The sequence below is a fragment of the Lemur catta genome, chromosome 10 (assembly GCF_020740605.2).
Source record: "Lemur catta isolate mLemCat1 chromosome 10, mLemCat1.pri, whole genome shotgun sequence".
NCBI classification, from domain to species: Eukaryota; Metazoa; Chordata; class Mammalia; order Primates; family Lemuridae; genus Lemur; species Lemur catta.
The window spans coordinates 79,486,899-79,500,636 of NC_059137.1; the positions used below are offsets into that span (position 1 = coordinate 79,486,899).

Consider the following 13,738-nt stretch of genomic DNA (forward strand, 5'->3'; position numbering starts at 1 on the left):
ATAAATGTCAGCCTTGAACATTGGCTTTTGGCTTAAATAAGCAGAAAAGAAACTGTCTTCTTAAAATTGCAGGAAGATATCTAGAGATTGAAGGAAGATATTTTTGCCGTATGAAAAGCTTTACAAATGGCCACTTTTTTCCAGTTATTGACAAATTCTGATGTTGAGTTCCTTAAAAACACCTTTGTAAAAAATGTATATATAGGTACGATTCTTATATATACAACATTTTTTCCCTTAAACCAGATTTTGAGAACTTGGAATGTTAAGTTTCTTTAGTCTCAGGAAATTTCATATTTACAGTTGAAAAATTGTATGTGTCTTACAGCCATTCTGTAGTCTTATTCAGATCCATGGGCATAACAGAGCTCGACAGAGAGATAAGCTTGGTCATATTCTTGAGGAATTTGCCACCTTGCAGGATGAGGTAAGAGCCAAGTTCTTCTCCCTTCTTAAACAATTCACACACTTTGTCCAGATGTTAAAAAAAAATTCTTTGAAATAGTATTTTGACTATTTAATCTTCCCATATGATGAGCTTACTTTTCACTTAAAATCTAACAGTTTTATATACAAAAGAGAATTTACAAAAAGAAACAGAACAATAATCCAAACTGATAAATATCTTAAATTATTTCTTTGATAATCAAGATAAATTGTGAAATATAGCACAATCGTTTTATAGAAAGCTTCACATAATAAATATATATTGATTCTAAAGTTAATTTGTGAGCAGTAGCAATATTAATTGATACTATAAAGGCTTGAAGTCAGTTATTTGTGTTGTTTTGTTTTTTGAGACAGGGTCTTGCTCTGGCAGTGCCCGGGGCTAGAGGGCATTGACATCATCATAGCTCACAATGCTAGTGTTACAGGTGTGAGCCACCATGCCAGGCCTGTTATTTGTGTTTTTGTTCTTTAAAATGGATGTCAGCTGGGTATGGAGGCTTACACCTGTAATCTCACCAATTTGGGAGGCCAAGGCAGGAGGATCACTTGAGGCCAAGAGTTCAAAACCAGCCTTGGTGACATAGTGTGACCCCATCTCCACAAAAAAACTTTTAAAAATTAGCCAGGCATGGTGGTGCCTGCTTATAGTCCCAGTTATTTGGGAGGCTGAGGCAGGGAAGGGTTGCTTGAACCCAGGAATTTGTTTACAGTGAGCTATGATTGTGCCACTGCAGTTTAGCCTGGGCAACAGAACAAGACCCTGTCTGAAAAAAAAAAATTTTTTTTTAAATAAATAAAATGTCTTTATAGTTTAAGATTTGTTTAGGTAAATGTTAACCTTTGTGAGATGAGAACTTTGAAAGTAAGCCTAACCAAAAATGCATTTGAAAATAAGAGTTCTTTGGGTGATGAGATTTAAATATTCTGCTCATATGCTATTTTTAGCCATTTTTTTAAGTTCTCTTATTACTTTAGAAAAACAAAACAATATTATGACATTTTATTTTGGTAGGCAGAGAAGGTTGATGCAGCACTTCACACTATGCTGTTGAAACAAGAACCCCAAAGGCAACATTTGGCCTGTTTAGGTACCTGGGTCCTTTACCATAACCTTCGAATTATGATACAGTATCTTCTAAGTGGCTTTGAATTGGAACTCTATAGCATGCACGAGTACTACTACATATATTGGTAAGAGAACAATTTGCATTAAAATTAGTGGTGGATAGAGTGGATAAGAGTTGAGATAAAGTGGGTAAAGTCAGGAGAGAATCTATAAAACAGTATAATTTCAGGGTACTTTTTCATTTGATGTGTTTTACCTTTGGTTGTAGGACAGTTGGAAAAATATTGAAAATTAAAGCTAGATCATCTTGAACATATTAAAGTGTTTTCATATACAAATATATTCTTCTAGCTATTTGAATATTTATATAAAAATCACTGATAAAAAGTGGCTCCAAAGTAAATGGATTAATTGAATATCTTTTATTTGCTCCTGTGGAGAAAAATTAACACATTTTGCTGTGACTTCAGTGGCACTCAGTACTACTTGAAGGAGTTAAAGTTCATATGGGAACCAGATCTTTCTTCTCCTGAGAAGAAATCATGGCCAAGATGATCATTGGGAGCATGACTATTTGAAACTGCTCCTGAGGATTTGCCTCAGAGCTTTGGAGTTGATAAAAGAGTTGATAAAAGATGATCTTTAGCAGAAAGGTTCTTCCCTTTCACTTGAGGATGAGATGAAGAAACCTAGTAAGAGGATGTTTGAGACTATTTTAGGCATGGAAAAGTTGCCATAGAAAAAAAAATAAATTAAGAAAATTGAGTGTTAATTCAGTTATCTTTAATCTTTTTAGTCTGGCAAAGTATGGTGGTATTTTAAACTAATAATGACCTATGTTACCCATCAAAAACACCTAACTTTAGCATATTAGACTTTAATATAGTTCACCTTTTAAACTCTTATTTAAATTAACTTAGTAATTAAGGTATTGTATCTTCTCTGACGTACTGTTATGAGGAATGTGAGCAGTGAGGGCTCTTAACCAGATAACTCTTGGCTATGAAAACTGAATTTAAGCATCAACTATAGTAATATAAGAATAATTTTCTTTGCTGTATTCTCCAACATTTATATAGATAATATCAAATAACCCTCACCAACAGGTGTTTATATAGATACTTGGGATACATTTTATTATAAACTCATGGTAGACATTTCTCTTCATTTTATAGGGGAACATGCTCAAGTTCGTTCTTTTGTTGTTTGATGTAACTAATTGGAACCTTTTGCTCTTGATTTCTCAGCTCAAAATATAATTTTTATATACTTTCTGCACAAAGAATTGGTATCTTAACAAATGAGAATGATATTCGGGTAAATTCTCCATTACAAACTTATCTACATACATAAGCAGATTCATTTCTTATTAACAAATTTTAGTCTGTAAATACCTTTATGGTCTTCATATTAGTTTTGAACTGTTTTTGGTTTCAAAATTATAGGTTGGACTCCCTGCATTTTCCCAAGATAACGTTTTTGCTTTTGTTGTTCATGAATATTATCCCTAAAGCATGTGGACCCTTTTAAAATCAACAGTGGAAAGTGATTCTTAAATTTTAACATGCACCATAATGACTTGGAAAGCACATTAATACATAAATTTCTGGGCTCAGTTCCTAGAATTCCTGACCTATTATGTCTAGGATGGGGCCCAGGATGGGGCCCAATAATTTGCATTTCTAACTAGTTCCAGGTGATACTGCTGCTTGCCCAGAGATGATAATTTGAGAATCATGGGTATAGAATATCAGCACTCTTACTCTCCTTAGATATAATTGTATATTCATTTTGATAAAGCACTTAATAAAAACTCATTGAAGTACCTGACATTTCAGAGGAGAGGCCTGCATTCTGTCAGCTGTCCCCCTCATTGATCTGTCCTTAGGTTGGAGAATCGGAAGGTAGAAGGCATAGAAATTCTTCATTGAGTTAAGATACAGCTTAGGTTATAGACCCTTAAATTTTTGTGGTAGGGAAACAAAATCCAGTTGTGTCCTATAAAAAGATACTATAATAAATGCTTATCTTAAATTCAGTGCCAGGAATTATTTTCTCTCCATACGAAATGTATGCTTTCTTATTTGTTATGGATTATATTGCAAAGTATATATATTCATATCCTAGATTTGAACTAATTTTCTGGCATAGCAGAATGTATTTTTAAACTTCTGAAAAATTAGTGTCTGGTAGAATATCATTCTGTCATACATTTCATTTATTGGTTAAATTTAAGTAAATTATAAGTCTGAATGGTCTTAATTTTTTAGAATTGTTTTATGTAATGCCAATAACTTTTTAACTTTTTCTGAATTTATTTGCTTTCTTTTGTCATTAACAGGCAAAGAAAATATTTACTTAATAGGTTAAGAAGAAATGTGTCCTGATACAGGAAAAACAATTTAATGAACTTTCATTTGATTTACATATATGTATAATTATCAAGAAATCTTTTGAAAAGTTATAAAATATAGAAAGGAAAAGTTAATCCTTGTAATATTTTTTGTAAGATCTAATCTATTTAACTAGATGATGTTTTTAAAAAACTTAAAGCATTATAAAAATACGTTATTATTAATACGTGTGTTGATAAAGTTATCTCATTTAGACATCTACCCTTACTTAACTAACATTTTTTATCCTTTAAGGTATCTCTCTGAATTCCTTTATGCATGGTTGATGTCAACATTGAGTCGTGCTGATGGCTCTCAAATGGCAGAGGAAAGGATAATGGAAGAGCAGCAGAAGGGCCGCAGCAGTAAAAAAACAAAGAAAAAAAAGAAAGGTGCTGTGGATAATTTCTAAGATTAAGAAATAAAGAACATTAGAGTACACTTTAATTTCTGCAAATAAATAGATGGAAAGCTACTCATGAGTTAGGGATTATATTTTAGTTCTCATCTTTCATTTCTTCAGAAATTATAAGGTAGAGACTGAACCTCAGTATTAGTGATATAAGCCTTTTTGTCCCTTCCCATGCTTTTATTTCTTTGCTATTCAATTTATTAGAGGATCCTAGATCAAGAAGTAGCCATGTGAAGTGTACGAGCAAGATAGGTTGGGGAAAAAGACAGCAAGAGACCACTGAGCTTTTGATAGAGCCTGACAATTCAGGAGGAAGTAGCTCTGGAGCTGTGCCGTTGGAGTGGGCACAGAAGGATGATCACACAACACCATGGGGCATCATCCAAGAACCATGAGGAAAGAGAAGTGTTTCAAAGGGACTGCCCTATTGATCATTTAGGGAAGCTGTAGGTACTGCTACAATCATTATAAAATACTACTTTATGTTTACTTAGGATTTGAGCAGTTGGGGTGGGTCATTAAATACCTATATTCATGGGTTTCTGCTATAAAAGGTTAAGTTTCTATATGGTGAATCCAGAAAAGTTAAAAATTACTTCATACTAGAATTTTTAGTGTTAGCCATTTTGAGACACAATTTAGCTTCAGTTGTACTTCTGTTTGTTATTTGTAGATTTAGACTGTAAAACAAAATTTAGCCTGTAGGAACAAACAAGTTTTAATTTGGTAAACAAGCTAAAAGATTTTTTGAAATTAGATTTTCTCTTGCAATAATACAAGAGGGAGGGGGAAAGAGTATGGAAGATTTTCTTTCTAATTACAGTTCGCCCATTGAGCCGAGAGATCACAATGAGCCAGGCATATCAGAACATGTGTGCTGGAATGTTTAAAGTAAGTTGTTGAAAATGAAGTGGTTCTTACTTTTTAATTATATTACTATTAAATAGTTTATTTAAAATTAACTCTTTTCTGTGATTCTTTCAGATTCTAATTTCACATTTATTTCCCATCTGCTTGAAGATTACCATTTTTCAAGTCTAGTTGTTTTCATTTATTTGTTCAAAAAACATTTGAACCACCTTGCTGTGTGTCAGATGCTCAGTACTGGAGTACATTGTAGGATACCAATTCTAATCAGATATGGTCCTTGTTTCACGTACCTAGTTAATTAACAAGCCAGTTGATGTATGTATGACACGGGTAATAAAGAAGAGAATACTTCTGATTGATGGTCAGGAAAGGTTTTATGGAGAAGATAGGGTTTGGGTTTTTTAGGAGTATATTAGGAAAGGGATGGGCTCAAATGAATGGTTTAAGCAAAAGCAGGCATTTTCAGGAGGTAGTAGGTACTAACTCTTAAGTTGTACTTAGTAATTCAAGAAATCATTTGAGGTAGCTTACATTAAAATGCATAAAGCAGAACGTGGGACTTCTATTTTGAAAAACAGGGCCTAGGCTTTGAAATTTATGTGCTCCTCGTCTCTTCAGAAGCTTCTATATGAAAGTTTCAAAGCTATTGTGAAAGTATGCAACATGTAATAATAATGTGCATGTGCTATAATTTCACTGGGAAAAATAATAATATATTGAACACTGGAGCTTGAAGATTTTTTGTGTAAAACATGGCACATAAAATAAAAATGAATACTAAGAAGCCAGTTTTTCTCTTCCTATTTCTGATTTCTGAGCTGTGAATTTTTTTAACTATATATAAATAACTGCTCCTTGTTTTCTGTTCTGTATTAATGGAGGTATTTACTTTTTCATATTGATTTCCTACTTTTTCTCATTCCCTTTTTCCTTTAGACCATGGTAGCATTTGACATGGATGGCAAAGTACGCAAACCCAAGTTCGAGCTTGATAGTGAACAAGTCCGGTATGAGCACAGGTTTGCTCCATTCAACAGTGTGATGACACCACCGCCAGTGCACTACCTACAGTTCAAGGTGAACCTGCTCGGTGAAATCATGAAATTTTCAGTCTTAGATTTTCCTGGAGATGTGCTGTTTGTACACAGCCATCTTATTAAAACAGTCAAATCAAACTTATTGGGATAGTGGGACAAGTGATTAAAATAGCAGTTTTAAATAATATGAAAATTATTTGGCTTTGTTGGATGGACTTATCACATTAACGGTTATTAATATTTAAGTTATGAACATAATAGGTGGTATATGAGGTTTGAGAATTGAATATTATATAGGAAAAAGGGACATGTGTTGAGTGTTTGTTTCAGTGTCTGTATATGAATAATCAATGTAGACTTCTTTAAGGATTAAAAAAGTATATCAGAGTTTTTCATATTAAACATGTTTTGAATATTTTCCCCTTTTTGTAGGAAATGTCTGACCTCAATAAATATAGCCCTCCTCCTCAGTCTCCGGAACTGTATGTGGCAGCTAGTAAGCACTTTCAGCAGGCAAAAATGATACTGGAAAATATCCCAAATCCAGACCATGAGGTGAGACTAGAGTCACAGTAATTCTAGGGGGACAGCTTGGCAGGAAATACATCTCTAACTCTACTGTATGAAAGTTAATTATAATATAAAAGTGAACTTTATAGTATTAATAAATGGAGCTTGTCATGTTTCTACCAAAGATTTCAAATAGCTTCGCCAACCTAGCCTTGTCAGACTTAAAATTATTTTAAGAAATAGGTGATGTAAATCTCTCCTTTGTGTAAATTTAGAAAATCAATGCAAAGAGAAATTAAGACTCAGAATTATGAAGTAAAGGGATAGAAATAAGATCCACAGTGATCCATAGCTCAAATTATTGGCATTTAAAATTTTCTATTTTAATATATAGTTTACTACATTAAAATATACATATATATGTCTTCAATATAAAAAATAATCTGGTCAGTTATCATAGGAACAACCTTATTCCACTTCACCATTTTAAGTAAAGGCTACTGCTTTTGAAGACTTTGAGGTATCAAAATAAACTTTGAAAATAAAAAAACATTAAGTTTCAGGCTTTTGGTATTTTGATAATTTCATGTATCCTGATTTTTATTGAAATACATTTATTCTGTAAATATGAGTTACCTGTAACATGTATATATCATTTTGGGAAGTATATTTTGGTACAACTTTCATGGAGGCATAGTTTAGCAGTATCTGTCAAAAATTACAAATGCTTATGCTTAGACCCAGCAATTCTGCTTCTTGGGATTTATCTTAATAGATGCACACATGTGCACATACAGGAAATGTGAAGGAAGTGATGAATATATAAGTATTCATTGCAGTAGGATTTCTGATAGCAAAAAAATGGAAGAAGCTGTTGTGTCCATCAACAGGGGGCCTAATAAATAAATTATGATGCATTCATACAATGGAATACTATGCAGCCTTAAAAAGGACAAAGATCTTTATGTACTGTAATGGAATGTCCCTCAGGATGCTTTAACAAGCAAGGTGCAAAACAGTGTACACAGTATGGTGCCATTTCAGTCAAAAGGGGGGTCAAGGAAGGCTATAGTATATGTGTAAGTATCATCTTGTATGAATACAAAATATGTACAGAAAGATACATCAGCATTGATTCTTGTGTTTGCTTCTTGGAAGAGAAGCACAGTGCCTGGAAGAGGGATAGGAGAGAGAGACACTTTATAAAATCATATATGCTATTTAATAAAAGGGGGTAATGTAAAAATTTGCAGATGGCATATTTCATTTAGTGGAAACGTGATTCATTTATTCAACAGAGTTTTATTGATTGCCTACTGTATCCCTAGCAGAAAATAAACAGACTGAAATCCCAGACCTTGTGGGGGTAAAGGAGTGGCACTGGGTTACAGACAGTAAGTAAATTATGTAGTATAATAGAAGGTCCTACTGTGAAGAAAAATCAAGCTGAGAATGGTGGTAGAAAATGCTACAGAAAGTAGGGAGGTAGAGGGGATTAAACATTTCTAAATAAAGTGGCCTTTAGCAAATCCTAGAGGGTGAAGAAGCAAGTGTCATGGATAGCCAAGGATGAAGCCTTCTAGACAGAGGGATCTGCATGTAAAGGTGCTGAGGCAGAAGTGCATCTGGAGTAATTGAAGAACAGCCAGGGACTGATGTGGCTGGAGTGGGATGAACAAGGGGGCTGAGCTGTTGGAGGGTTTTGAGTAGAGGAGTGACCAGATCTGATTCATGTTTTAAAGGGTCACTCTGGCAGTGTCAGAAACAGACTATAGTGGGGCCAAGGGTGGAATCAGGAAAGCCAATCAGAGAGTAGGTCATAGCAGCAATCCAGGTGACAAGGGAGTGATTGCATTCTTTCTAGATTTTAAGGTCGAGCCATCTGGATTGACTGATGGATTAGAAAAGGGATGTGAAAGAGGTGTCAAGAATGATTTCAGAGTTTTTTGCCTGAGTAACCAGATGGATTGATTCATGTGGGCAAGAAACAGCCAGGCAGGGCAGGGACTCGTTGCCTATTTTTGAGTTGTCTATTAGATGTCCAAATGAAGCTGTCACCTAGGCAGGTGGTTGTCTGATCTAGAGTTGAAGAGCACGTCCTGACCTTGAGGTAATGTGTGTTTCCTGACAGAGGTCAGTAAGAAGGCGGCAGTGGGAACCTCTTTCAAATTGGATTACTCTCTAAGTACACTATTTTATTCCGTTGTTCAATTGTTCAAATGAAGCCTTTTAGACAAATAGTTAAATCAGAAATAACAGATAACACTTGAAGGACACTTACTACTTGCCAGGCATGGTTCTAAGCTCTTATATATTAATTCATTTAATCCTCACATATCTTTGTCAGACAGGTAAAGTAATCATTTCCATTTTTACAGAGGAAGAAACTGAGGAACAGAGAGGTTAGAGAACTGGTCAGGTTTCACAGCTAGTAAGTGGCAAAGCTGGAAATTGAAAATATACAGCCTAATTTGAGTCCATGCTTCAGAGACTATATTGTGCTACTTTTGTAGGCTAATGTTCTTTTGTTTCCATGAAAGCAAGATAGGGTGGCCCTTTCAAAGTTTTCAAAGTTAGTTGAAATGTATTAAAAGAAGTATAATGTTTGTTTACAATTTTAAATTGCATTTAATAAAATATCAATATTTCCATTATGCAAAGTTCCTGTTAGTATCTACGATATTAATATGAGGAAATTTTTGCCTTAGAGCTAGGACTATTAAAAAAAAAAAAAAGAAATTTTGACTATGAATTTGATGTTTTGATAGTTTTATGTTGTTCCATGTTTTAGGTCAGTAGAATATTAAAGGTTGCCAAACCCAACTTTGTGGTTATGAAGTTATTGGCAGGAGGACACAAAAAGGAATCTAAGGTAAGTACATTAGAGGGAAAATGAATGATCTTAAAAATATTGTAAAATTTTACATTCTTTTCAATAAGATGCATAAATGTTATTATAGAAAAAGTTAAACTATTGAACAAAAATCATTCTAAAAAGTTCAGCAAAAAACAAATTTAAATAGAATTTGCCATTTTGCCTTGAGACTTTTTGTTGACTTAAAGTTTCTGAAATCTGCCCTTATGTCTCCCTCTTCCCTGCTGTGTATATTACTGAATAACTTGGGGTAAACAAGAAAATGTGTAAAAACAAATTTATGGGAGAAGTATGATATATTTTAAAAGTCATTTGCCTTTGGGAAGTGGAAGAGTCTGTATGTTTTCCTTGATAATGTTGTTATATCATCGTATTAGATCAACATTTCAGAGCAAGTTCTGCATTGTGTACAAAGCCAGCTATTGAGGCATTTTGGTGGTATTTGCCCATTATATCTTGCTCTTTTGTTCACTCCCGTTGTTTTTGTCATTGTCTGTCTTCCTCCTCTCCTCCCCTGCTTTACTGATGATTCTCATTTCATCACTTATCATTTCATCAGTGAGCCTAGAACTAAAAATTTTGTTGACTCCCTGATCTAATTGAACTCCTTTCCTGTAATTTAAGTCCATTTTTCTTTAACTGTTTTCTTAAGATAAAAAACAGCTGGTCAGTATGTTTTCTGATGATTTTCATAAACCCAGAAACAGGTTAATCATTTTTTTCCTCCAGATTACTACTTTTTTTGTCATTAAGCCAATTTTTAAAATCTCTTTTGTGCTGCCTTATTTCTAAAAACACAGGAAACTCTGAAATAAAAAGTCTTTATTTTGCTTATTGTCTGAATAATATTTGTAGATACACTGATTTTCTCGTTTTCTTTACAGGTTCCTCCTGAGTTTGATTTTTCTGCTCACAAATATTTTCCTGTTGTGAAACTTGTTTGAGAGAGACTGAGAAGGTGACTATAAAGGGGCAGTCTATTTGCAGACCCCACTCTCAAAGGGTATGTGCACCAGTGTCCAAATAACGGGAAATGAAATGGATTTCTTGGATAACACCCCATTATAAGGAATACTTTTAGTTTGACAGCCTTATATGATGTGAATGAAAACTGCTGTTTTAAAGTGGTTTATCATGTTCCATGGATGAAACTGATCTTGAATGCACTGATGAACGTTATGTGGTTTTATTACAGATTTAATCATAAATCACTTTTTATGAATGATTGAGTGAAAATAGTGTTTGTAAAGGTTAATAAATTTCTTGACAAAAATGCACTGCTGGAGATGAAAAACAATAGCACTTTGTTGATACATGTTAAGAACTGAAGGTGTTTCTCATTAACATTTGAGCAATTCAAAAACAAATTATCAAAATGAAGTTTCAAATCAAGGGATTTACTAAACACTTGTATGAGATTTTGGCAAAATACATTTAAAAGGGGTTTTGATGGAACCCCTAAAATATATAGGGAGACTAGATTACATGGGATTGTGATTTTGTGTGTCATGACATCATGAATTATATATAAGAACACAGACGTTTAAAAAACATCTTTTAACTGTGACTTTGGGCACTTTTAAAAGATTACATATTACGTTTATTGGTGGTGTTATTCGAAAGGTAGGAAGATAGTAATGTATATAGATTAAATTTTAGACCTAGGTTTATATATGGCATGCTTGTTTACTTTGTATTCAGTTGACTCCATGAAACAATTTCAAATGGGGGTCTGTTCGTATCCTCTGGCTTTGAAAAACTGAATTAAATCTACCCATACCTGCAAGTGCCCAGTGCCTGGGGCCCCACTCTTCCTTTGTTGCTTCTCCTCTTCCTGTCTCTGCTCTGGTGTTTGCCAAGGCATCTCTGGGCCTTCCCTTTGTCCTCTGTAGCAGGCAGTACTATTGGCAAAATGAGCTACACTGTGACTTAAATTAGCTTTTGTGGCTTGGCCTAAGACTAATGACAGTTTTTATTTGTCAACAGTTTTTATTTGTCAATGGCAAAAAGTGTTCTGAACTGCAAATATCTTAACTCTGATTTGACAACTTTCTTTAAAAAACATGGTATCGGACCTTTTTTCTGGAAATACGGAAATACTTTAAAGCAGCTAACCTGAGTGAACTTGCCTGCCATGGTAAAGAAGATTGTAGGGTAATGAAGTGTACTCTGGCTCTCTTTTCCTAGAGTGGTAACACATGTGTTATCCAGGAACCGCCATTAGGCATCCTGAAATACTGTTTCTGCTGGTAATTTCTGAACACTTTAAACAAACAAAAGGCAAAGAAATGGTAGGAAATAAGCAAGAGAAGAAACAAAGAATCAAAAGAAAAAGCAAAGAAGATAATAAAAGAGCATCAACATTTGACAAACAACCAGGAGAGCCCGAGGCACATTTTATTTAGGGAAATTATTCTGCCTTCCCAGTGGCCAAGATAGGAAGTATAAAAACTATGTCCCCTTGAAAGCAAAAAAAGAATATGAATTGATGCAACAAGAGCCCTGCTAAATGATGGGATCGCTTTCAATTAAGAGGGTACTCTGGCATTTTTTAACTGCTATGTCTGACTGGGACACCTAGTACAGATGAAGATTCTATAATTAAAGAACACCTACGTTATTTTTTTGGAATGGGTCTTCCTAAGAGCAAAGAATGTTCCAATAGTGAATCCATTGTCAACTAAAAAAAGATTTATTCATGAATATTATTGATAGAATTGTATATTTTCCTTTAGCTTTAGTTTTTTGCGTTTTTTTTTTTTTAAATAGTTTTCCAATCAGAAAAAGAGAGCTGCCTTTTTAGAATTTTAAAATCTGCCATTCAAGGTACTAAAAAAACAATGGGGGAAGTAAGACAGTTTCTCCCTTCATAGAGCTTATAATCTTACGAAGAGTGCCGGAAAGCAAACAGATATTTGAAATGCACTGAGGAAATGCGGTATGCTAGGGTATGAGATCCACCTCACATAAAACCTCATGGAAAAAAATCTCATCAGAGCCCCAAAGATGCCGGAGGCATTAGTTGGTGTAGGGGGTCCTAGACAGGATTTGCACAGGTCTGGAAGTGAGAAGGTGGCAGTGTGGCTAAAGTATAGAGCAGGAAAAAGAATTGGAGGGATGAGATAAAGACAGGCCAGATCAAAGAATTTGGACTTAGATATTGGTGGATAGCACTGAAGGCATTTATGCAGGGAAATGATGAGATCAAATCAGATCAGCTTGCCTGAGAATGGTTCAAAGGGAGGCAGGGAAAAGGGAAAATATAATGGTGGTCTTTACAAAGGTGGTGGCATTTGCTTATATATCCAGTGTAGAAGACCAGGTTTGGGGATAAAGATTGCTTTAGATGTTGAGATGTCTTTGGGACATCCTGGTGAAGATGGGTAGTGGTATGGTTTGGGGCTGAAAGGTACAGTCGGGGGTGAAGAATAAGCACTAAGTGGCTGTAAAGGTGTAAATTAAAACCTTGTGTGGGGATTGCAGTTGCTCAGGGAGCTGGTAGAGTAACGGCCTGAGATAGGTCCCAAGGAACAGACTTGGGATGTCCAAGTTGTAAGAGTGGGCTGGGGAATGGTTGCTGAGGTGACAGTATAGGCTGCAGGGAAGAACACCTCAAAATCATGCCATGCCACCATTTGGCAAGTGTTTGTGTCTGTTTCACTGTTTCATTTGCACTAGACCGACTTTTCTGGCTAAGACAATGTATTAACTATTGGTCAAAGTGCACCCCATGTGGAAAAGTTTAGGAGAGGCAGTTGCTCCCTTGTTCTTTTCTGGCTATGCTTCTGGGCATTGGAAACACAAAACACAGACCCTCCAAAAGAGACAGGAAAATAAGCAGAATGGAGTGCCACATGCAGCTAAAAGGCCAGTAATATAAGGACCAAAATGGGCCCATTGGATTTGGCAAGTATAGGTTGCTGGTGACAATAGGGAGACACCTTTCTTGAAGAGGTGGGGCAAAGGCTGGAAAGTCAACTCAACTGGGCTTGAAGAATTTACTTCCCCACACTCATACTTGCCCCACTCTATTGGAGGAAGCTGCTATGATCTTACAAGATCATAAAATGCAAGCGTGATCATTCTACAACTCTTACTTAAAATCCACTGTTCTCCTGTTAATGA

The 13,738-nt window shown here is 34.9% G+C and overlaps 1 protein-coding gene across 2 annotated transcripts in view; it reads left to right on the forward strand.

The window, feature by feature from the left end:
- NAA35 (N-alpha-acetyltransferase 35, NatC auxiliary subunit) overlaps positions 1-10,890 on the forward strand; it is a 94,640-nt gene extending 83,750 nt beyond the window's left edge. For both annotated transcript variants that reach the window (XM_045562708.1, XM_045562709.1), the window contains exons 16-23: positions 329-427; positions 1,463-1,641; positions 4,165-4,301; positions 5,145-5,212; positions 6,128-6,268; positions 6,661-6,783; positions 9,530-9,610; positions 10,498-10,890. In XM_045562708.1, coding sequence (XP_045418664.1) covers positions 329-427; positions 1,463-1,641; positions 4,165-4,301; positions 5,145-5,212; positions 6,128-6,268; positions 6,661-6,783; positions 9,530-9,610; positions 10,498-10,557 — 888 coding nt within the window. In that variant the 3' untranslated portion in view covers positions 10,558-10,890. The remainder of the gene's footprint in view (positions 1-328; positions 428-1,462; positions 1,642-4,164; positions 4,302-5,144; positions 5,213-6,127; positions 6,269-6,660; positions 6,784-9,529; positions 9,611-10,497) is intronic.
- The last annotated feature ends 2,848 nt before the right edge of the window (positions 10,891-13,738 follow it).